A 26021-nucleotide genomic window follows, 5' to 3' on the forward strand; every position below is an offset into this window, starting at 1 on the left:
TTTTAGAAATCTTGGCCAACTGAAAAGGATGAACATGAAGAGTATGAGCAGCACTCAGTACTTAGTTGGGGCTCCTTTTGCCTGAATTACTGCAGCAATGCGGCGTGGCATGGAGTCGATCAGTCTTGCACTGCTCAGGTGTTATGAGAGCCCAGGTTACTCTGATAGTGGTCTTCAGCTCTTCTGCGTTGTTGGGTCTGGCATATCCTATCTTCCTCTTCAGAAAAATCTATGGGGTTAAGGTCAGGTGAGTTAGCTAGCCAATTAAGAACAGCGATACTGTGTGCAGGTGCCAAGTCCTGTTGGAAAATGAAATCTGCATCTCCATAAAGTTGGTCAGCAGCAGGAAGCATGAAGAGCTTTAAAACTTCCTGGTATATGGCTGGTTTGACCTTGGACCTCAGAAAACACAGTGGACCAACACCAGCAGATGACGTGGTACCCAGAACCATCACTGACTGTGGAAACTTTACACTGGACCTCAAGCAACGTTGATTGTGTGCCTCTCCTCTCTTCCTCCAGATTCTGAGGACCCTAATTACCAAAGGAAATGAGAAGTGTACTTTTTTAATCAGAGAACACAACTTTGGACAACTCAGCAGCAGTCCAGTCCTTTTTGTCTTTAGCCCAGGCCAGACGCTTCTGACGTTCTGTTGGTCTGTTCTGTTGTCTGTTGTTCAAGAGTGGCTTGTCACAAGGAATGCGACAGCTGAAACCCATGTCTTGCATACGTCTGTGCGTAGTGGTTCTTGAAGCACTGACTCCAGCTGCAGTCCACTCTTTGTGAATCTCCCCCACATTTTTAAATAGGTTTTGTTTCACTATCCTCTCCAGGGTCGGGTTTTCCCTATTGATTGTACACTTTTTTTCTAACACATCTTTTTATTCTCTTCGCCTCTCTATTAATGTGCTTGGACACAGCTCTGAACAGCCAGCCTCTTTTGCAATGACCTTTTGTGTCTTACCCTCCTTGTGCAAGGTGTCAATGGTCGTCTTTTGGACAACTTTCAAGTCAGCAGTCTTCCCATTATTGTGTAGCCTACAGAACTAGACTCAGAGAACATTTAAAGGCTTTTGCAGGTGTTTTGAGTCAATTAGCTGATTAGTGTGGCACCAGGTGTCTTCAATATTGAACCTTTTCTGATAGGTTCTGAAATAATGGATTTCAGATTTTCCTTAGTTGTCAGTTATACTCATCAAAATTAAAATAAATAAACATTTGAAATATATCAGTCTGCGTGTAATGGATGAATATAATAGTTTCACTTTTTGAACAGAATTAGTGAAATAAATCAACTTTTTGATGATATTCTAATTATATGACAGCACCTGTATTAACTTATGTACTTTTTTGGGTGGATTCCCATTTAAAAAGACTGGATTTTGCCGTGAAAATTCACTGAACAGACCGCACCTTAATGGATGAACCATGGTTGTGAAAAACATTTCACGTTGACTGTGAAATTGTAGGATTTTGAGAAAGGCAGTGAATAAGATCTTTTTGGTGTGTAGGATGGAAAAGATTTTGTGCAAACTCACCAAAACAAAGCATATCTGTGGTCAGTTTATCAAACTGTTTGAGTTTTGCATCTTACAATTTGACTAGTTCTTCTGCGTCTTTTTTTTTCACCGGGGTATCTTGAGGAATCAACAAGGCTTTGCCCTTAAACATGTTCCTAACACAAACACGCAAGACAAAGAGTCTCGACATGTTTGTTTTGTTACAAGTTGTTTGCCCTTTAGCCAGGGCAGAATCATTTCTGTACACATACAGCCCGAGGTTGTCATGATCGGCTGTTTTATTCGTTCCTTTGCCCACTTCACACTCTCTCTCTCTCTACCTCACATTTGTTTCCCATGTGTTTACCACCCAGAGGTTCTCAATTGGATTACTGTGTGACAGCATTGCAAACAGAATAGCTGCAGGCGCCGACTTTGAAGGCTGTCAAAGCCATAAGTAATGATTTTTTTTTGCCCTCTTTATTTTTCTCATTCCCATGCTACATTTCTTTCTGACGTTCATTCATATGGTTACATCGCTTTTTACTTGACTTCAAAACTTATGAAAGGCTTCCTTTTTTCTGTCTTTCTGTTTTCGGCTTAAGTCTCATACGTTATATCATTCGTTTCTTTGTGTTCATTGTCACAGAACCCTTCAAACAAACTCAATGTACAAATCAGTAGGTCTGATTAGTATTATGGGGTTTTACTAGAGAAGAGCCAATTATAGAGTTGACTGACTCCAGGCACGATCCTGTCCTGCTCATTACTTCCAGTCACTCTCATTTGGTCTCTTGTTTCTCTGCTTTTACTCCTAGAAAGTTTCCAGAGTGGTGTTGTGTCTTGCCAAGCAGTTTGTCAGTAGCTCCCTTTCTGTTGCCTTCGGAAACTTGCATCATACATCTTCGAATCAGTCTCAACAAAAATGTTGTACTTCGTCATGTTTGAGGTGATTCCCCCCATCTCATTTTTTTTTTCTCAGGGTATGATTGAGGCTGGAAAAGCAACACAGATTTCCATTCAGATGTGAGTAATCGGACTGCCAAGAGCGAGTCCGAGGGCAGAGCTTGAGTTCACATGAAACCCGATAAGAGGAAACGCTTGAGCGAATTTGTGAAAAAGGACAAACACAATAGAGATATAAATGGAGCAGGTTTTTTTTTGCCAGTGGGAGATGACTCAACATTCATTTTCATGTAAATACACATGTAAGGGAATTGCTTATTGTTCTTCAAATCAAACAAAGGGGCTTAAATCTCATGATGAGTGACTCTAAAGGCGTCTTTAGTTTCGCAGTCATTTTCTCAGGCTCTTGAGCAATGAGGCGTCCTATAGTTGTTTACCCAGTCACTCCATCTACATTTCGAAAATAGGGGGCGAGAAAGCGAGAGAGGAGATTTAAATGTTTTTAATGTGCGAATAGCAGGTATGTTTTATTCATGAGAGAGCTTATAATGGTCTGCCACACACCCCGTCTTTTCCAGACCATATGAGAGATTTATAAACAATCTTTAACTTTTGACCATTGAAAGCTCTATATATCAGTATTGAATCACAACCCTCAGGCTTAGCTTTGCTTTAAAAGAAATTTGTTCATATTTGATACCGGGTTATACTTTATACACATTTAATATGTATGCAAATTGTACTTTATACATTTGATTTTGGCACGAGAAGCTTGCATTAGTCATCCTTATCCTCTGGATGAGATCAAGACGGTTACGTAAGCTCATTACTAAAATCTAGTGAGTGGCCTTGCTGTCTAGTGCATACAGATGGAGGAACCTCGTAAGTTATTCATTTGAATCGCTTTATTAAGCAGCAATTCTTTGTTAAGCAAGCGCAAAGAGATTTTAGCATGTTGATACGTTAACAGTGCAGTTTTGTTGAAAATATAAAAATGCATAACAGATACACTGGGTAAAATAGTTCTCAGCTGTCAAAATGTTGTAATCAAATTTTTAAATGACTAATGTAAAATATAATAGTTATTTAAAAACTATTGTGGCAAAGTTTTAGCACACTGGGCTAGCATACTGAATCTAAAACTACAGAGTGAAGATCTAGCGGGATGCATTCAAATTTTGCACAGAATGCTTTGTTATAAACCATATCAGATCAATCTGTGCTCTTTTCCTAGCCTAGAAATCTAGATGCACACTAGCGGCAGCAAATTTAATCTGCCCGCAAGTGTCGTCTAGGAACTCTCAATACCCTTCTGAGCTGTATTCCTCTCAATCTGGACGGGCCAATCACATCGTGCATAGAGTCGGCGGGCGAGACCATAATGACGACGGCGAGTTGCGTTTGCGTGCTTCTAGTAAACACAGAAACTGGCGAACGGCGGCCTTTCGAATCAGCTTTGACTGCGACTCTGGAAGACTTGGAGTTAAGCTTTTCTCTGAGAAAAGAACAAAGAACGGCACTGAAGTCATTCTTAAAAAGGGAAGATGTGTTCTGAGTTTAGCCGACCGGATACGGCGAATGTTTAATCTATCAACGAGCTCTGTTTCACCGTTGCTCTGGTTGGTTGTAGCGCTATCCTATCGCGTGCAGAGGGAGTTTGAAAGACAAACGTTTATCCCGCCCCTCGGATTGAGCCCTGTCTATGGTGAGTTTCCAGACCAAACATCTTGATGTGGGTCTGGCTTGTCAGGCTACTCTCTTCCCACAATGCACTGCAAAAACCAGGGTGCATCGATGGTCACTACGCTTCCTTAACGGAAGTTCTGAAGCGCGAAGCTGGCCTGGTCGGATGGATCATGTTTTCTTTTACATCATGTTGGATGTGTGTGCGTGCGTGCGTGCGTGCGTGCGTGTGTGTGTGTTGCTTTCCTGGGGAACACATGGCACCAGGATGCACTATGGAAAGAAGGCAAGCCAGTGTGATTCTTTGGGCAATGTTCTCCTGGGAAACCTTGGGTCCCGCCATTCATGAGGATGTTACTTTGACACGTTTCACCTACCTAAGCATTGCTGAAGACCATGTACACCCTTTAATGGAAATGGTATTCTCTGGTGGCTGTGGCCTCTTTCAGCAGGATAATGCGTCCTGCCACAAAGCAGAACTGGTTCATGAATGGTTTGAGGAGCACCAGTTTGAGGTGTTGACTTGCCCCCCAAATTCCCCAGATCTCAATCCAACTGAGCATCTGTGGGATGTGCTGAACAAACAAGTCCGAACCATTAAACCCCACCTTGCAACTTACAGGACTTAAAGGATCTGCTTCTAAGATATTGGTTCCACAGAACACCTTCAGGGGTCTAATGGAATCCATGCCTCGACGGGTCAGGGCGGTTTTGGCAGCAAAAGGGAGACCAGTGCAATATTAGGGGTCATTTTGGTCATAATCCCTTGTGCTTGATCAGTGTCCAAATTTACAATACTCATAAAAGAGTAAGCAAAAAGTACCCAGACGCGTGCATGAGGCCATGGGGGAGGATTTAATGGCAGTGAAGTGACATAACAGACTCTGGTAGGCGGATGTAATACTTCCAAATAATATTTATACTGCACACATTACTACGTACTTTTTAGCAGCCATAAATTAATTACTTATTCAAAATAAGTATCTACTCAACTCACTTGGTTTTGGTAGCGAGCAATGGTGTGAAAATTAACATGAGGCTCAAAACTTGTTAACATAATGCCTGTTAAATCACCTCTTAAAAATGAAAATGTTTGGCATTGCTAAACCTGTTCTGTTAATTAATCCCCCTCCAGCCTCCTCGCTCTCGCACACTAGTAATCTCTCCCCTCCTCATGTTAATGGCAGACACACTGCCCCCTATGAAGTCAAATATGCCAATATAATCTCCATGTCTTCCTTCATAACCTGCTCCCTGCTGTTAGCGAGGCAGTTCGGCCGTAATTCCTGCGTTAATCTACGATTTTTCTTACGACTTTCTCCCTCATTCTTCTGCCAGGATTAATTCCTCATATTAGCTTTAATTACACAAATGGTTCTGTATCTTATTAATCTCTTCACTGCAGACGGAGCACAGCTCTGCACACCGTTGGTTATAAATAATTGAATGAGATTTTAAACCACCAATTAAGTCAAACAGCAGGGAGAAAGGAAATCCCTTGGTGGGCGATTCATTAGTAATAATGTTTGACATTTTCACCACCACAAAATGGAGGCATTGGACACCATTGTGTAATTGCAACTGTCTGTAGAGGTGTACTTTTATATATCGACAACACATAGTGGTGTGGTACATTTTGGACAGATTTAAGGAAATAAAACTTTCAGAAACACAGTTTGCTGTCTACCTTTATTGTCGTTATACATCCTGTCCAGGTCACTGAGATCAGGAAATCAAAATCTCCTTGTGACTTTAAGAACAAATTATAAATGTAAGGGTGACAGAGCGTTCTCTCGAGTTGATCCTAAACTGTGGAATGATCTTCCGCACTCAGTCAGATCAGCAGTTTATGTCAATGTTTAAATCATTGTTGAAATCCTACTTTTTAGTTGTTGTTTGGGGATCAGTCTAGTGTGGCCTGGCCCGTTGGATGAAAGTGATCTAGTATGTTGCTGTGTCCTGCTGTAATGTTGTTTATTTGTGTTTTGTTTATATTGTAGTGTTTGTTTGAATGTCATTTTTAAATGAAGTGTTTTACCATACTATTTGTGAAGCACCTTGGGCAATGCCTGTTGTCTTATGTGTGCTATATAAAAAATAAAAAATATTTAAAAAACATATTTTTTTAAACAGTTTGCTGTCTAGGTTTCCTGCATTTAAAGTAACACCAAGTACTTTTTTTTTTTTTTTAGGTGTCGCCTGTCAATCAATGTGAATTTATCATGTATTTTCCATGTAAAACAGTGCATAGGGAATTTAATGGGTTTCATTCTCAATGCTATAATCAAGCAAGGAGACTTGTTTGGCATTTAGTTCCTTTATTGCTTTAATAAAATAATAAATACACTTCAGAAATTATTGTCAAATTAATCATGTCTATTAAGGATTCAATATATATATTTAAAAACACTTTCCAAATGGGTAGATAGGTATATGAATATTTAAATATTATTTAGCCATATTTAAAATTGTGTTAAAAGTAACACTAAATAATAAATCCCTCTGTAAAGTGACAATCAGATGTTTGAAATAAATAAAAAAACATTAATTCCAAAAACTAAAATAATAAAAATGTTTAGGTCAAATATATGTACAAACCTAACTGCTAATTTAAAAAAACACACATATATATATCTCCAACCCTTAACCCTAACACTGCATAGTTTGTTCTTTTTATAAATGAAAAGTATATTAATCTTTATTAAAGCTACAAAAGTTGTTCAGTCAAGATCAGTGAGTGATTTTTCTGTTTTTTTGTTGTTTGAATTGAATAACTTCCTTCATTTTATTTTTGATTGGCTCTCCCATCTTTATGTGGCATCTTTCTGCTGGACGGCATGGTTACGGTAAATCGATATGGTAACCTGAATTGTCTAGTTGCATCAGAATGATTTTCTTAGATTCAGTTTCTAAATGGCACAGAGGAAATGAGTCGGCCTGTGTCCTCCCAGCATGCCTGCCTGTCTGACACTTCACCTGAATGTCCTTTTTGAGGCAGGAAGAAGCTATTAATTTTCCCTGCAGGAAAGTAAGCCACTCACTCACTGGCTCGTTCAGGTTCTAAAAAGCACTGCAAGATATCCATTATATCCATTATTGTTGTTTTTTGGCCACTATTTGAATAAACTTTTAAAGGGGTGGTTTCGTGTTTTTTTTTTTTCTAGTATTGGTTGTGTTTATGGGGTGCAGTATAACATGTCTTAATGCTTTTTTTTTAAGCACCATATTTTTCTTATATTTTACTTTTATTCCACACCACTGTCTCCACTGTCCCACTCTCTGCTTCTATGAAGCCCAGCCCTCCGAAAAGCGCAATGGTCTTAGATTGGTTAGATGGCCAAATGTAGTTTAATGTATTGTTATTGGCTGAAGTGCCAAGCACCGGTTGTCCGGAAACGCCACGCCCCTTACCATCATGGGCAGAAGTCACATCTGCGGTGTCTAGCAAGGGTTAAAGGGTTAGTTCACCCCTAAATGAAACTGTTGTCATTAATGACTCACCCTAATGTCGTTTCACACCCGTAAGACCTCATTTCATCTTTGGAACACAGTTTAAGATATTTTATATTTAGTCCGAGAGCCTATCCAAGTTGTATGCACACTATACCGTCCATGTCCAGTAAGGGAATAAAAACATCATCACAGCAGTCCATATGTGACATCAGTTGGTTAATTAGAATCTCTTGAAGCATCGAAAATACGTTTTGGTCAAAAAATAACAAAAACTACGACTTTATTCAGCATTGTCTTCTCTTCCTTGTTTGTGTTCAAACGGTTGTGAATCAGTGCATTGATTCATGATTGCCAAACTGCTGAAATCCCTTGACACTGGCGATCCGAATCATTGATCGATTCACTGATTCATAACCGTTTGAATCTTTATTTGAGGTTTGAACACAAACAAGGAAGAGCAGACAATGCTGAATAAAGTCGTAGTTTTTGTCATTCTTGGACCAAAATCGATTTTGGATTCTTCAAGAGATTATATTAACTAACTGATGTCACATATGGACTACTGTGATGATGTTTTATTACCTTTCTGGACATGGACAGTATAGTGTGCCTACATTTAGATACGCTCTCGGACTCGGACTAAATATAAAATATCTTAAACTGTGTTCCGAAGATGAACGGAGGTCTTACGGGTGTGAAACAACATGAGGGTGAGTCATTAATTACATAAATTTCATTTTTGGGTGAACTAACCCTTTAATGATGTCACTAACCCAGGAAGAAGCTCGTTGTAGTCCAAACCGGCCGTTTTTGTAGGCAATACACTGCCATGACTATCTCCATTTGCATTGAGCTTTCAGTGCTGTAACTTTGCAGATACTGTTTATCCTCCAGCAGCAACATTACACGCTAAATAAAGTTAAAAAAGTGAAATCGCATGCAACCACCCCTTTAATGGAACAAATGATGGACGAACTTGTGCGTTTAAAATTTCAAAGATAGAAATTTCAAGCCCTTTCTTTCATGTCCTTTAGCGGTATATTTTTGTTTTGCATGTGTTCCATTTGATTCTCATGTCAACTGGACCTAAATGAACACTCCTAAAATCTGAATAAAAAACAGTGCAATCTCCACAGGTGTCCAAGCAAAGGCAATGTAAGTGGAATTTCCCCTCTGAGATTGCCGTGTTGCCTCCTGTTGCACACTGATCTCTGTCATCTCACTAGATCATGGCAGTTTCGACAGAGATACAGTATATTCCCCCGCCTCCTTTAGACGAGGCAGCTGAAGTGTCTTTGTTCTGCTCCATTACTCGCGGTTAGGAGCTGCGATTCGTCTCCATCTGCGGCTTCTGTCGCGCATCACCAACTCCGGTTTCCCCCAGACACGGTCACCGAATGAAATTACTGAAAAGTGGTGAAGTGTTTTCATGGTCTTCTGTGCAGATTTTCTACTCTCTCAGCGGGGCTTTTCCTCTCTCTCATGAATCATTGTGTTTTCTAAATTGAATAGAATTTCGGCTTGTTACTTCAATTCATTTGATTCTTTCAATTCTTTGTGTTTCTTTTGTCTGTAATGTGCGTATAATGACAAATTTATGGAAACAAGTATGTCATCTGTGTTGTAGGTGCTGTGGCCATACTGGAATTTACACTGTTGACGTCGTTACAATAAGATATTATAGGATATTTAGAAAAAATAAAAAATACTTGCGGGGAAGACCAATTCTTAGAAACGTACTTTTTGTATTCATGTTGGTATGAGCTGCATTCAAGGTGTGTGTATAATGCACACATTTTCAGAATAATTTTTTTATAAACTATTACATTTTTCGGGAGTTACATTTAATCATTTTAATCAACACACCATGTCATAAAAACAAGTTTTATATTAACACATTTTTGCACAAAGAAAATATACTTTTTTTGTTTTGTTTATGTGTGTACATTTTCACACATTTACTCAAATTTTAAGAGACTTATTGATTATTTTACTAAGAAATACTAGTAATAAACTCAATTTACTCTGTTTATGAAAAAATATTTATTTTGTAAAAAAATATATTTTCCCCGTCATTTACGTAGTGATTTCAAATTGATTAATCACGATTAATTGTATCCAAAATAATAGTTTATGTGTTTACATAATATAGATGTGTGTGTACTGTGAATAATTATGATGAATATTTGAATAAAATATATTTGCAAGTATTTTATATCTCTATCATTTATTTTATGTATGCATATAAATATTTATATATAAACAAAACAGATTTTTCTTAAATATATACATGCGTGTGTGTATTTATATTTACATAATATATATATATATATATATATGTGTGTGTGTGTGTGTGTGTGTGTGCGTACTGTGTGTAATTATGTAAACAAACTTATTTTAATTTGATTTAATCGTTTGATGGCACTAATAACAAACATTTATTTTAATTAAGAAATTAAAAACATTTTCTTTATATCATGGGTGTATTCATTTTATGCGATGAATATCACAATTATTTTGTTTAATTTTAAAGTCACATTTATTTAACACAATTATTGGTGGGCGATAAGTTTTATTTCACGATATGAATAATTTTAAATATCAGTGAAATTTCACAATTATTGCTGCTTTAGCAAAAACTAATACTAGGTTATTAATGTAAAATAAGTATGTAAGACAAGTAAATAGTCAATACAATACCATAAGAACAAAGAAACTAATTACAAACAAAATAGACAAATAAACAAAACAGAAAGAATAAACTGGTTAAAGGTTTTCAGGAAGATGTACTAACAGTGCTATTTCGGATAATTAATACAACCTACAACTACAACAAAAAATGGAATAATCAAATGTAAAATATATAACATAAGTACATTTATTCTTGCTGTACACATTAAATATATATATATATATATATATATATATATATATATATATATATATATATATATATATATATATATTATTCCTTATTAAAGCTTTTTTCATCAAGATCACATTCAGTCAATGATCCTTTATTGTTTATTGTTTGTCCTTAATGACAGACAACAGCTGAAATATTAGGCTGCTATCACTTTAAGAACTAATGCACAGATCAAATACATTGACTTAATAATCTCAGTATCTCAAAGTATCTCTTAGTAATACTTGATATGAAAAGCTTTGCAGTATTCAACATAATGTAGCGATGGATTCACCCGGTCCGTTTCTTCCGACAGGGCTTTCTGAAGAGCGAGCGAGTGGCCCGCATGGTCCAGAGTGGAGGCTGTTCTGCCAGTGACTTCCGCGAGGTCTTCAAGAAGAACATAGAGCGCCGGGTGCGCAGCCTGCCCGAGATCGACGGCTTGAGCAAAGAGACTGTCCTCAGCTCCTGGATCACTAAATATGACGCCATCTACAAAGGAGAAGAGGACCAGCGGCGGCCGCAGGGACGCATGCCCTTCAGCGCTGTGTCCGAACTCATCCTCAGCAAGGAGCAGCTTTATGAGATGTTTCAGCAGATCCTGGGGATCAAGAAGTTTGAACATCAGCTGCTCTACAATGCCCTTCAGGTCAGTAGTAGCTGAGTTTTAAGGGTCTGTGATGATTTTTAGGGCCCAAGCCCTGAAAGGGCGCAGAGCCCTATTGTTCTTCTAAGGATTATTATTATTAGGGCCCAAGCCCTGAAAGGGCGCAGAGCCCTATTGTTCTTCTAAGGATTATTATTATTAGGGCCCAAGCCCTGAAAGGGCGCAGAGCCCTATTGTTTTCTTTAGAGTTCTTTTTTTTTTTCTTTTTCTTTTTTTTACGACTATACAGGCATTTTTGGGCCCCTTCCCATGCTCGAAAACTCTTGAAACTTTGCACACGCATCAGAATGCGCGGCCATCAGGGCCGGGCTATAGATGGTACCCGGGCGTGGCAGGGGAGCTCGACAGCGCCCCCTTGAATGCGATATTTGACTTGGTCCATAAATCAAAAACGTTTGAACATACATATATGAAACTCGGTACACATATAGAGCTCATCGGGCCGAACAACTTTCGTGCTCTAAGTTATGTGTCAGCCTAACAGGAAGTGAGCTATTATGGGTTGTTCGGAAAACGCATGCTCTGGAATTTGCGATACTCCTCCTAGACGATTGATCCGATCAGCACCAAACTCGGTCAGCATGAAGTCAAGACACTGAGGATGCTAAATTGCGAGCAACTTTTTGATATCTCAAACGGTTTGGCCGTAGCGAAGAGATGAATTTATGGCGAGAAAAGGGAAACAGGAAGTGTGTTATAACTTTTGCATACATTAATTCATTTTGATGAAACTTCAGCTGTGTGTTCGTTGTAGGAGGCCGATCACATGGATATGACTTTTGTGAGTCAAAGTTATAGCGCCACCAACTGGCAGCAGGAAGTGTCACTTTTGTCCAAAGTGGGGGGTTCGTTTTATCTACATTCACCAAACTCGGTATATATATTGTACTTTTCGAGCCGGACAACTTTCTAATTTACAGTCATTAGCTCTGACCAACAGGAAGTCAGATAATTTGGTTGGAAGATAACAAGAAGTCGAAAGTGAGCTCTGAGTTTTTACCTTCTCCTCAAAAGCGATTCATTCAATCTCCTCCAAACTCGGACAACATGAAGTAAATATACGGAAGATGCTAAAATGCGAACGGTTATTGGATATCTCAAACGGTCTTCCCGTAGCAAAAGCCTAAAAAAGACAAAATAAGCACACAAGTGCCTGGTTCATAAATAAGGCTATACTCCCACCTGCTGGTTATTCTATATAATCACACTTTTTTTTCTGTTTTTTTTCCCCTGTTTTTTCAGCACTTATGCTCTCCCTTAAATGACCAGTAGAGGGCAATATTGTATAAGTTTTCAAGCAAAAAAACTTGCCTCTGTGTGTGTGTGTGTGTGAATGGTTTTCTAGCCTGGTGGGGACTTAAACCTGAATGCACACAGACTCATGGGGACTTCCCAATGGGTACAAAAGCTTATAAATCAGACAGAATGAGTTCTTTTAAAAATGTGAAAATGCAGAAAGTTGTGTGATGGGTAGGTTTAGGGGTAGGAGCAGTGTAGGAGGACAGAATATATGGTTTGTACAGCATAAAAACCATTACGTCTATGCTGAGTCCCCAAAAAGATAGTGAACCAGACGTGTGTGTGTGTGTGTGTGTGTGTGTGTGTGTGTGTGTGTGTGGAGAGAGAGGGAGGGGGGCTGATTTCTACCTTCAGCTTACTACAGTGTGTGTGTGTGTGTGTGTGTGTGTGTGTGTGTGTGTGTGTGTGTGTGTGTGTGTGTGTGTGTGTGTGTGTGTGGAGAGAGAGGGAGGGGGGCTGATTTCTACCTGCAGCTTACTACTGTATGTTTGTGTGTGTGTGTGTGGAGAGGTGGGGGGGCTGATTTCTACCTTCAGCTTACTACAGTGTGTCTGTGTCTGTGTGTGTGTGTGTGTGTGTGTGTGTGTGTGTGTGTGTGTGTGTGTGTGTGTGTGTGTGTGAGAGAGAGAGAGAGAGAGAGAGAGAGAGAGAGAGAGAGAGAGAGAGAGAGAGAGAGAGAGAGAGAGAGACACTTTTCTGTCTAAAAAGATTACCTCTCAATGCTGTGCTTTGGCCTGCATTAAAGGATTAAACATATTATTCTGGGTTTGAATAAAAAAATAAATGTATAAAACAAGTTTATTTGTAGGGCATTGACAATATTGTTTTATATAATTAGTTAAATAATTGTGGTAATACAAATAATTATAATTAAAAAAATATAAATATAAAAAAAATTACCCCCCCTCTCCCTCTCTCAGGATCACTCTGTGTGTGTGCGTGCGTGTGTGTGTGTGTGTGTGTGTGTGTAGGGGGTCTCTCTCACTCTGTGTGTGTGTCGCCTTGCCTCTTGTTTTTTCATAATTTAACCCTTTCATATCATAGGCTATCACAAATATCTATTTGTAAAACAAAAACATATATTATATCTTTAATTAAATACTGGTCTTCTGAACTTACAAAATTTTGAGCTGCAAAAAAATACATTTGCACATAATTGAAAGTGATATCCTAATACTTTTTAATTTTTTTCTGTAACATGGGTCATGCGCTGTGTTTGCAAAGATCACATATGACACCTCTTTAAACTAATTATTTATTGATAGAATTCAAATGGATAAAAAAAAAAAATCACATGATCTTATAAAAGTGGCTGTTTATAATAAACTTCCATAAATTATATGCACGCATATTACTCTTACCTGACACTGATATTAAAATCATTGTTGCGGTCTCTGTGATTTGGCTTAATTTATTTTTAAGAGAAGTGTAAGGATAATACAACTTCAGCATTTGGACAGTATTCTGCACTCATTTTGAAATTGACATTTGACATCACCTGACATAAAATGAATGAATAAAATGTAATTGATCTCATAGATGTGACTGTTGTGGTTCCTGGTCATAGCAGCACCAGTTGCTGCAGTTAATGAGGTGAATTCAAATGACTTTGACATAGTCCCTTTATTTATTTTTTCCCATTAATTACCTATTGGCCTGCAGTGCACAGTTAAGCTGATGCCATCGGGGTGGCGGTGCCACCGGCTTGGGCCCGTCATCGCTGCTCGCAGCTTTAATTAGGGCCCAAGCCCTGAAAGGGCGCAGAGCCCTATTGTTCTTCTAAGGATTATTTTTTTTTGTTATTATTTATTATTTTTTTACGCGACTATTTGGGCATTTTTGGGGCCCTTCCCATGCTCGAAAACTCTTGAAACTTTGCACACGCATCAGAATGCGCGGCCATCAGGGCCGGGCTAAGGCTGGGACCCGGGCGTGGCAGGGGGGCTCAACAGCGCCCCCTAAAGTGGGGTCTGAAAACGTGGTCTATAAATCAAACACACTTTCACGTACATATATGAAACTCGGTACACATATAGAGCTCATCGGGCCAAACAACTTTCGTGCTCTAAGTTATGTGTCAGCCCAACAGGAAGTGAGCTATTATGGGTTGTTCGGAAAACGCATGCTCTGGAATTTGCGATACTCCTCCTAGACGATTCACCCGATCAGCACCAAACTCGGTCAGCAGGAAGTAAAGACACTGAGGATGCTAAATTGCGAGCAACTTTTTGATATCTGAAACGGTTTGGCCGTGGCGAAGAGACGAATTTATGGCGAGAAAAGGGAAACAGGAAGTGTGTTATAACTTTTGCATACATTAATTCATTTTGATGAAACTTCAGCTGTGTGTTCGTTGTAAGAGGCCGATCACATGGATATGACTTTTGTGAGTCAAAGTTATAGCGCCACCAACTGGCAGCAGGAAGTGTCACTTTTGTCCAAAGTGGGGGGTTAGTTTTATCTACATTCACCAAACTCGGTATATATATTGTACTTTTCGAGCCGGACAACTTTCTCATTTACAGTCATTAGCTCTGACCAACAGGAAGTCAGATAATTTGGTTGGAAGATAACAAGAAGTCGAAAACGAGCTCTGAGTTTTTACCCTCTCCTCAAAAGCGATTCATTCAATCTCCTCCAAACTCGGACAACATGAAGTAAATATACAGAAGATGCTAAAATGCGAACGGTTATTGGATATCTCAAACGGTGGTCCCGTAGCAAAAGCCTAAAAAACACAAAATAAGAACACAAGTGCCTGGTTCATAAATAAGGCTATACTCCCACCTGCTGGTTATTCTATATATCACACTGTTTTTTTTTTTGTTTTTTTTCAAAACATGCTCTCCTTTAAATGTCCAGTAGAGGACAATATTGTATAAGTTTTCAAGCAAAAAAACCTTGCCTCTGTGTGTGTGTGTGAATGGTTTTCTAGCCTGGTGGGGACTTAAACCTGAATGCACACAGACTCATGGGGACTTCCCAATGGGTTTAAAAAACTTATAAATCAGACAGAATGAGTTACTTTGAAAAGGTGAAAATGCAGAAAGTTGTGTGATGGGTAGGTTTAGGGGCAGGGGCAGTGTAGGGGGACAGAATTAATGTTTTGTACAGCATAAAAACCATTACGTCTATGGTGAGTCCCCAAAAAGATAGTGAACCAGATATGAGTGTGTGTGTGTGTGTGTGTGTGTGTGTGTGTGTGTGTGTGTGTGTGTGTGTGTGTGTGTGTGTGTGTGTGTGTGTGTGTGTGTGTGTGTGTTGGGAGGGGGGGGGGATGGTGGATGGGCTGAGCTTAGCTGATAAGGGTTGCCTGCAGCATACTTCAGCATTACTTGTGTGTGTGTGTGTGTGTGTGTGTGTGTGTGTGTGTGTGTGTGTGTGTGTTATTTTTTCTAGCCTGGTGGGGACTTCAACCTGAATGCACACAGACTCATGGGGACACGTGTCACTGATTTCTACTGTGTGTGTGTGTGTGTGTGTGTGTGTGTGTGTGTGTGTGTGAGCCACTCTTCTGTCTAAAACAATTACCTCTCAATGCTGTGCTTTGGCCTGCATTAAAGGATTAAACATATTATTCTGGGTTTGAATAAAAAAATAAATGTATAAAACCAGTTTATTTGTAGGGCATTGACAATATTGTTTTATATAATTAGTTACCCCCCCCCCCCCCCTCCTCAGGATCACTCTGTGTGTGTGTGTGTGTGTATGTGTGTGTGTGTGTGTGTGTGTGTGTGTGTGTGTGGAGGGGGTCTCTCTCACTCTGTCTGTGTCACCTTCTCTCTTGTTTTTCATAATTTAACCCTTTCATATCATAATTGCTATCAGCAATATCTATGACTTTATTGTGAAAAATAAGTTTAAAAAAATGTATTATATATATAATACTGGTCTTCTGAACTTACAATATTTTGAGCTGCAAAAAATACATTTGCACATAATTGAAAGTGATATCCTAATACTTTTAATTGTTGTCTTTAACATTGGCTTTAAAGAAGGTCATGTGCTGTGTTTGCAAAGATCACGTATGACACCTCTTTAAACTAATTATTTATTGATAGAATTCAAATGGATTAAAAAATTAAATTTCACATGATTTTATAAAAGTGGCTGTTTATTATAAACTTCCATAAATAATATGCACGCATATTACTCTTACCTGACACTGATATTAAAATCATTGTTGCGGTCTCTGTGATTTGGCTTAATTTATTTTTAAGAGAAGTGTGAGGATAATACAACTTCAGCATTTGGACAGTATTCTGCACTCATTTTGAAATTGACATTTGACATCATCTGACATAAAATTAATGGATAAAATGTAATTGATCTCAGAGATGTGACTGTTGTGGTTCCTGGTCATAGCAGCACCAATTGCTGAAGTTAATGAGGTGAATTCAAATGACTTTGACATAGTCCCATTATTTATTTTTTCCCATATTAAATGCCTATTGGCCTGCTGCGCACAGTTAAGCTGATGCCACCGGGGTGGCGGTGCCCCCGGCTTGGGCCCGTCATCGCTGCTCGCAGCTTTAATTATTATTATTATTATTATTTTAACCCGACTATTTGGGCATTTTCGAGGCGCTTCCCATGCTCGAAAACTCTTGAAACTTTGCACACGCATCAGAATGCGCGGCCATCAGGGCCGGGCTAAGGCTGGGACCCGGGCGTGGCAGTGGGGCTCGACAGCGCCCCCTAAAGTGGGGTCTGAAAACGTGGTCTATAAATCAAACACACTTTCACGTACATATATGAAACTCGGTACACATATAGAGCTCATCGGGCCAAACAACTTTCGTGCTCTAAGTTATGCGTCAGCCCAACAGGAAGTGAGCTATTATGGGTTGTTCGGAAAACGCACGCTCTGGAATTTGCGATACTCCTCCTAGACGATTCACCCGATCAGCACCAAACTCGGTCAGCATGAAGTCAAGACACTGAGGATGCTAAAATGCAAGCGACTTTCTGATATCTCAAACGGTTTGGCCGTGGCGAAGAGACGAATTTATGGCGAGAAAAGGGAAACAGGAAGTGTGTTATAACTTTTGCATACATTAATTCATTTTGATGAAACTTCAGCTGTGTGTTCGTTATAAGAGGCCGATCACATGGATATGACTTTTGTGAGTCAAAGTTATAGCGCCACCAACTGGCAGCAGGAAGTGTCACTTTTGTCCAAAGCGGGGGGTTAGTTTTATCTACATTCACCAAACTCGGTATATATATTGTACTTTTCGAGCCGGACAACTTTCTAATTTACAGTCATTAGCTCTGACCAACAGGAAGTCAGATAATTTGGTTGGAAGATAACACAAAGTGGAAAGCGAGCTCTGAGTTTTTACCTTCTCCTCAAAAGCGATTCATTCAATCTCCTCCAAACTCGGACAACATGAAGTAAATATACAGAAGATGCGAAAATGCGAACGGTTATTGGATATCTCAAACGGTTTTCCCTTAGCATAAGCCTAAAAAACACAAAATAAGCACACACGTGCCTGGTTCATAAATAAGGCTATACTCCCACCTGCTGGTTATTCTACATATCACACTGGTTTTTTTGTTTTTTGTTTTTTCAACACTTATGCTCTCCCTTAAATGACCAGTAGAGGGCAATATTGTATAAGTTTTCAAGCAAAAAACCTTGCCTCTGTGTGTGTGTGTGTGAATGGTTTTCTAGCCTGGTGGGGACTAAAACCTGAATGCACACAGACTCATGGGGACGTCCCAGTGGGTACAAAAGCTTATAAATCAGACAGAATGAGTTACTTTGAAAATGTGAAAATGCAGAAAGTTTCCTGTGAGGGGCAGTGTAGGAGGACAGAATATATGGTTTGTACAGCATAAAAACCATTACGTCTATGCTTGAGTCCCCAAAAAGAGTGAACCAGGCATGAGTCTGTGTGTGTGTGTGTGTGTGTTGGGAGGAGGGGGGGGGGGGATCGGGGGGATGGGCTGAGCTTATAAGGGTTGCCTGCAGCATACTTCAGCATTACTACTGTGTGTGTGTGTGTGCGTGTGTGTGCGTGTGTGTGCGTGTGTGTGCGTGTGTGTGTGTGTGTGTGTGTGTGTGTATGTGTGTGTGTTATTTTTTTCTAGCCTGGTGGGGACTTCAACCTGAATGCACACAGACTCATGGGGACATGTGTCACTGATTTCTACAGTGTGTGTGTGTGTGTGTGTGTCTGTGTGTGTGTGCCACTCTTCTGTCTAAAAAGATTACCTCTCAATGCTGTGCTTTGGCCTGCATTAAAGGATAAAACATATTATTCTGGGTTTGAATAAAAAAATAAATGTATAAAACCAGTTTATTTGTAGGGCATTGACAATATTGTTTTATATAATTAGCTAAATATTTGTGTAAATACAAATAATTATTAATAAAAAATATATAAATATAAAAAAACATTACTAACAAAGGAAAAAACACATTTGAGTGTCTTTAAAAAAAAAAAAAGTAGTGTAACTTAAAAATTAGAAGATTAATGCCTTTTGTTTAAGGACAAAAATGAGAACCAATAAGCTATTGGTTTGATTTTGTGTCTCTGTCACCCCCCCCCCCCCTCTCAGGATCACTCTATGTGTGTGTGTGTGGAGGGGATCTCTCTCACTCTGTGTGTGTGTGTGGGGGGGGGGGGGGGTCTCTCTCACTCTCTCTCTCTGTGTGTGTGTCACCTTGTCTCTTGTTTTTTCATAATTTAACCCTTTCATATCATAGGCTATCACAAATATCTATCACTTTATTGTGAAAAATAAGTAAAACAAAAACATATATTATATCTTTAATTAAATACTGGTCTTGTGAACTTACAAAATTTTGAGCTGCAAAAAATACATTTGCACATAATTGAAAGTGATATCCTAAATACTTTTCTATAACATGGGCTTTAAAGAAGGTCATGTGCTGTGTTTGCAAAGATCATGTATGACACCTCTTTAAACTAATTATTTATTGATAGAATTCAAATGGATAAAAAAATTTTTTTCACATGATCTTATAAAAGTGGCTGTTTATAATAAACTTCCATAAATTTTATGCACGGATATTACTCTTACCTGACACTGATATTAAAATCATTGTTGCGGTCTCTGTGATTTGGCTTAATTTATTTTTAAGAGAAGTGTAAGGATAATACAACTTCAGCATTTGGACAGTATTCTGCACTCATTTTGAAATTGACATTTGACGTCATCTGACATAAAATTAATGAATATTAAAGCTGCGAGCAGCGATGACGGGCCCAAGCCGGGGGCACCGCCACCCCGGTGGCATCAGCTTAACTGTGCACAGCAGGCCAATAGGCATTTAATATGGGAAAAAATAAATAAAGGGACTTTGTCAAAGTCATTTGAATTCACCTCATTAACTGCAGCAACTGGTGCTGCTATGACCAGGAACCACAAAACTCACATCTCTGAGATCAATTACATTTTATTCATTAATTTTATGTCAGGTGATGTCAAATGTCAATTTCAAAATGAGTGCAGAATACTGTCCAAATGCTGAAGTTATATTATCCTTACACTTCTCTTAAAAATAAATTAGGCCAAATCACAGAGACCGCAACAATGATTTTAATATCAGTGTCAGGTAAGAGTAATATGCGTGCATATAATTTATGGAAGTTTATTATAAACAGCCACTTTTATAAAATCATGTGAAATTTAATTTTTTAATTCATTTGAATTCTATTAATAAATAATTAGTTTAAAGAGGTGTCATACGTGATCTTTGCAAACACAGCACATGACCTTCTTTAAAGCCCATGTTATAGAAAACAATTAAAAGTATTAGGATATCACTTTCAATTATGAGCAAATGTATTTTTTGCAGCTCAAAATTTTGTAAGTTTAGAAGACCAGTATTTAATTAATGATATAATATATGTTTTTTTTTTTTACTTATTTTTCACAATAAAGTGATAGATATTTGTGATAGCCTATGGTATGAAAGGGTTAAATTATGAAAAACAAGAGACAAGGTGACACACACACAGAGTGAGAGACCCCCTACACACACAAACACACACACACACACGCACACACACACACACACACGCACACACACACAGAGTGATCCTGAGAGAGGGAGAGTGAGGGGGGAGGGGAATGACAGACACAAAATCTAAACAGTGAGAGAACATTGTTTTTATTTCACTGTCTGAAAACACTGTTTTGCAATAACAACAATAGTTTTATCTTCAAAACAGTGTTCCCTAGGACATATCCAAACTGGTTACTAAATAAGGCTACACTTCCACCTTCTGGTTATTCTATATACCGGTAGATCATTGGTCCTCTTTTTTTTGTTCTTAAACAAAAGGCATTAATCTTCTCATTTTTTAAGTTACACACACTACTTATTTTTATTTTATTTTTTTAAAGACAATAAAATGTGTTTTTTCTTTTGTTAGTAATGTTTTTTTTTATATTTATATATTTTTATTAATAATTATTTGTATTAACACAATTATTTAACTAATTATATAAAACAATATTGTCAATGCCCTACAAATAAACTGGTTTTATACATTAATTTTTTTATTCAAACCCAGAATAATGTGTTTAATCCTTTAATGCAGGCCAAAGCACAGTATTGAGAGGTAATCTTTTTAGACAGAAGAGTGGCTCTCACACACACACACACACACACACACACACACTGTAGAAATCAGTGACACGTGTCCCCATGAGTCTGTGTGCATTCAGGTTGAAGTCCCCACCAGGCTAAAAAGAACACACACACACACACACACACACACACACACACACACACACACACACACACACACACACACACACACACACACACACACACAGTAGTAATGCTGAAGTATGCTGCAGGCAACTTTTATCAGTTAAGCCAATCCACCATCCCCCATCCACAACACAGACACACACACACACACACACACACACACACACACACACACACACACACACACAAACCCACCCACACACACACACACACACACATACACACACACACTCATGTCTGGTTCACTATCTTTTTGGGGACTCAGCATAGACATAATGGTTTTTATGCTGTACAAACCATATTCTGTCCCCCTACACTGCCCCTGCCCCTAAACCAACCCATCACACAAAACTTTCTGCATTTTTACATTTTCAAAAGAACTCATTCTGTCTGATTTATAAGCTTTTGTACCCATTAGGAAGTCCCCATGAGTCTGTGTGCATTCAGGTTTAAGTCCCCACCAGGCTAGAAAACCATTCACACACACACACAGAGGCAAGGTTTTTTTGCTTGAAAACTTATACAATATTGCCCTCTACTGGTCATTTAAGGGAGTGCATAAGTGTTGAAAAAACAGAAGAAAAAAAACAGAAAAAAACACAGTGTGATATATAGAATAACCAGCAGGTGGGAGTATAGCCTTATTTATGAACCATTACTTGTGTCCCAATTTGGTCTTTTTTAGGCTTTTACTAAGGGAAAACCGTTTGAGATATCCAATAACCGTTCGCATTTTAGCATCTTCTGTATATTTACTTCATGTTGTCTGAGTTTGGAGGAGATTGAATGAATCGCTTTTGAGGAGAAGGTAAAAACTCAGAGCTCGCTTTCCACTTTGTGTTATCTTCCAACCAAATTATCTGACTTCCTGTTGGTCAGAGCTAATGACTGTAAATTAGAAAGTTGTCCAGCTCGAAAAGTACAATATATATACCGAGTTTGGTGACTGCAGATAAAACTAACCCCCCACTTTGGACAAAAGTGACACTTCCTGCTGCCAGTTGGTGGCGCTATAACTTTGACTCACAAAAGTCATATCCATGTGATCGTCCTCTTACAACGAACACACAGCTGAAGTTTCATCAAAATGAATTAATGTATGCAAAAGTTATAACACACTTCCTGTTTCCTTTTTCTCGCCATAAATTCGTCTCTTCGCCACGGCCAAACCGTTTGAGATATCAAAAAGTTGCTTGCAATTTAGCATCCTCAATGTCTTGACTTCATGCTGACTGAGTTTGGTGCTGATCGGGTAAATCGTCTAGGAGGAGTATCGCAAATTCCACAGCATGCGTTTTCCGAACAACCCATGATAGCTCACTTCCTGTTGGGCTGACACATAACTTAGAGCACGAAAGTTGTTCGGCCCGATGAGCTCTATATGTGTACCGAGTTTCATATATGTACGTGCAAGTGTGTTTGATTTATAGACCATGTTTTCAGACCCCACTTTAGGGGGCGCTGTCGAGCCCCCCTGCCACGCCCGGGTCCCAGCCTCAGCCCGGCCCTGATGGCCGCGCATTCTGATGCGTGTGCAAAGTTTCAAGAGTTTTCGAGCATGGGAAGGGCCCCAAAAATGCCCAAATAGTCGGGTTAAAATAATAATAATAATAATAATTAAAGCTGCGAGCAGCGATGACGGGCCCAAGCCGGGGGCACCGCCACCCCGGTGGCATCAGCTTAACTGTGCACAGCAGGCAATAGGCATTTAATATGGGAAAAAATAAATAAAGGGACTATGTCAAAGTCATTTGAATTCACCTCATTAACTGCAGCAACTGGTGCTGCTATAACCAGGAACCACAACAGTCACATCTCTGAGATCAATTACATTTTATTCATTAATTTTATGTCAGATGATGTCAAATGTCAATTTCAAAATGAGTGCAGAACACTGTCCAAATGCTGAAGTTGTATTATCCTTACACTTCTCTTTATGTGTTTTTGACCTACCGTAGCTTGTGATTGTTCACCAATTTTATGCAGCAAAAAGCATGCTTGTTTTTATTTCAATATGTGTGGCATTCAATATTTTAAAAAAAAAATAAATAAAAAAAATAAAGCCAAATCACAGAAACCGCAAAAATTATTTTAATATCAGTGTCAGGTAAGAGGAATATGACTGCATACATTTTATGGAAGTGTATTATAAACAGCCACTTTTAAATGTTTAAATGTAATTAAATTTAAAATAACGATATCAAAGTCATCTGAATATGCCATATTTACTGGTCAAAGTCGACCTCTCTAAAACATGCAGCATGTTTTTATACCGCTGAGAATGTGCACGACAGGCAATATGCATTTAAACAGGAGAATATTTGAAAATTGCTCTAATATGCCACATGTATCACGGCAGCTGGTACCCCTATGACCACAAGCCACACCTATTATGAAATTTAAATATAGATTTTTTTTTTTTATGTATTAGGATATAATGGGTCACTTTCAATTATGTGCAAATGTATATTTTGCAGCTCAAAATGTTGTAAGTTCAAAAGGCCAGTATTTAATTAAAGATATAGTATATTTTTTGTTTTTTTTTAAACTTATTTTTCACACTAAAGTGATAGTTATTTGTGATATGAAGGTTTAAATTATGACAATCAAGAGACAAGGTGACACACACACACACACACACACACACACACACACACACACACACACACACACACACACACACACACACACACACACACACACACACAAACAACCCAAACAGAGTGAAATTCAGAGAGGGAGAGTGAGGGGGGAGGGGAACGACAGACAGAGAGACAGAGTCTAATTCCGAAAGAAACAAGATTTGAAAGAAACAAAAAAATAATAATCTAAACAGTGGGAGAAAGTTTTTTTTTTCTTCTTCACTGTCTGGAAACACTGTTTTGCAATAACAATAGTTTTATGTTTAAAACTGTGTTCTCAAGGACATATCCAACCTGGTTCATAACTAAGGCTATACTCCCACCTTCTTGTTATTCTATATCATTTGCTCTCATTTTCGTCCACAAATAAAAGGCATTAATCTGCTTAGGTTACACAAACTTCATTGTTTGAAAAGGAAACTCAAATGTGTTTTTTCTATTGTTACAAATTAACTGGTTCTATAATTTTATTGTAACCCAGAATAATATATTTTTTTATCCTTTAATGCTTGCCAAAGCACACAGCAATGAGCTAATCTTTTCACAATCAAAATGAAGCTGGCACCATCCCCCTACAAACACACACACACACACACACACACACACACACACACACAGAGAGAGAGAGAGAGAGAGAGAGAGAGAGAGAGAGAGAGAGAGAGAGGCAAAGTGAGATTTAGATTAAACATGATTTTCAGCAAAACAATAATAGTAAAGTCTAAACTGTGGGGAAAAGTTTCAAAAGACAATTAAATGTGTTTTTTTCTTTTGTTAGTAATGTTTTTTTATATTTATATTTTTCTATTAATATTTATTTGTATTAACACAATTATTTAACTAATTATATAAAACAATATTGTCAAAGCCCTACAAATAAACTGGTTTTATACATTATTTTTTTTATTCAAACCCAGAATAAAATGTTTTATCCTTTAATGCAGGCCAAAGCACAGCATTGGGAGGTAATCTTTTTAGACAGAAGAGTGGCTCACACACACACACACACACACACACACACACACACACACACACACACACACACACTGTATAAATCAGTGACACGTGTCCCCATGAGTCTGTGTGCATTCAGGTTGAAGTCCCCACCAGGCTAAAAAAAAGAACACACACACACGCACACACACACACACACACACACACACACACACACACACACACACACACACACACACACACACACACACACACACACACACACACACAGTAGTAATGCTGAAGTATGCTGCAGGCAACTCTTATCAGTTAAGCCCATCCACCATCCCCCATCCACAACACACACACCCACCCACAAACACACACACATACACACACTCATGTCTGGTTCACTATCTTTCTGGGGACTCATAGACGTAATGGTTTTTATGCTGTACAAACCATATATTCTGTCCTCCTACACTGCTCCTGCCCCTAAACCTACCCATCACACAAAACTTTCCTCAAAAGAACTCATTCTGTATGATTTATAAGCTTTTGTACCCATTGGGAAGTCCCCATGAGTCTGTGTGCATTCAGGTTTAAGTCCCCACCAGACTAGAAAACCATTCACACACACACACACAGGCAAGGTTTTTTGCTTGAAAACTTATACAATATTGCCCTCTACTGGTCATTTAAGGGAGAGTATAAGTGTTGAAAAAACAGGAAAAAAAAACAGAAAAACAGCCAGTGTGATATATAGAATAACCAGCAGGTGGGAGTATAGCCTTATTTATGAACCAGGCACTTGTGTGCTTATTTTGTGTTTTTTAGGCTTTTGCTACGGGAACACCGTTTGAGATATCCAATAACCGTTCGCATTTTAGCATCTTCTGTATATTTACTTCATGTTGTCCGAGTTTGGAGGAGATTGAATGAATCGCTTTTGAGGAGAAGGTAAAAACTCAGAGCTCGCTTTCCACTTTGTGTTATCTTCCAACCAAATTATCTGACTTCCTGTTGGTCAGAGCTAATGACTGTAAATTAGAAAGTTGTCCGGCTCGAAAAGTACAATATATATACCGAGTTTGGTGAATGTAGATAAAACTAACCCCCCGCTTTGGACAAAAGTGACACTTCCCACTGCCAGTTGGTGGCGCTATAACTTTGACTCACAAAAGTCATATCCATGTGATCGGCCTCTTATAACGAACACACAGCTGAAGTTTCATCAAAATTAATTAATGTATGCAAAAGTTATAACACACTTCCTGT

General features: G+C 38.6%; 1 protein-coding gene across 10 annotated transcripts in view; it reads left to right on the forward strand.

The window, feature by feature from the left end:
• Positions 1-26021, forward strand: part of cadps2 (Ca++-dependent secretion activator 2) — a 194676-nt gene that overhangs the window by 53704 nt on the left and 114951 nt on the right. For all 10 annotated transcript variants that reach the window (XM_067436987.1, XM_067436992.1, XM_067436988.1 and 7 more), the window contains exon 3: positions 10764-11096. In XM_067436987.1, coding sequence (XP_067293088.1) covers positions 10764-11096 — 333 coding nt within the window. The remainder of the gene's footprint in view (positions 1-10763; positions 11097-26021) is intronic.

This window comes from Pseudorasbora parva, chromosome 25 (genome assembly GCF_024679245.1).
Source record: "Pseudorasbora parva isolate DD20220531a chromosome 25, ASM2467924v1, whole genome shotgun sequence".
Taxonomy (NCBI): Eukaryota; Metazoa; Chordata; class Actinopteri; order Cypriniformes; family Gobionidae; genus Pseudorasbora; species Pseudorasbora parva.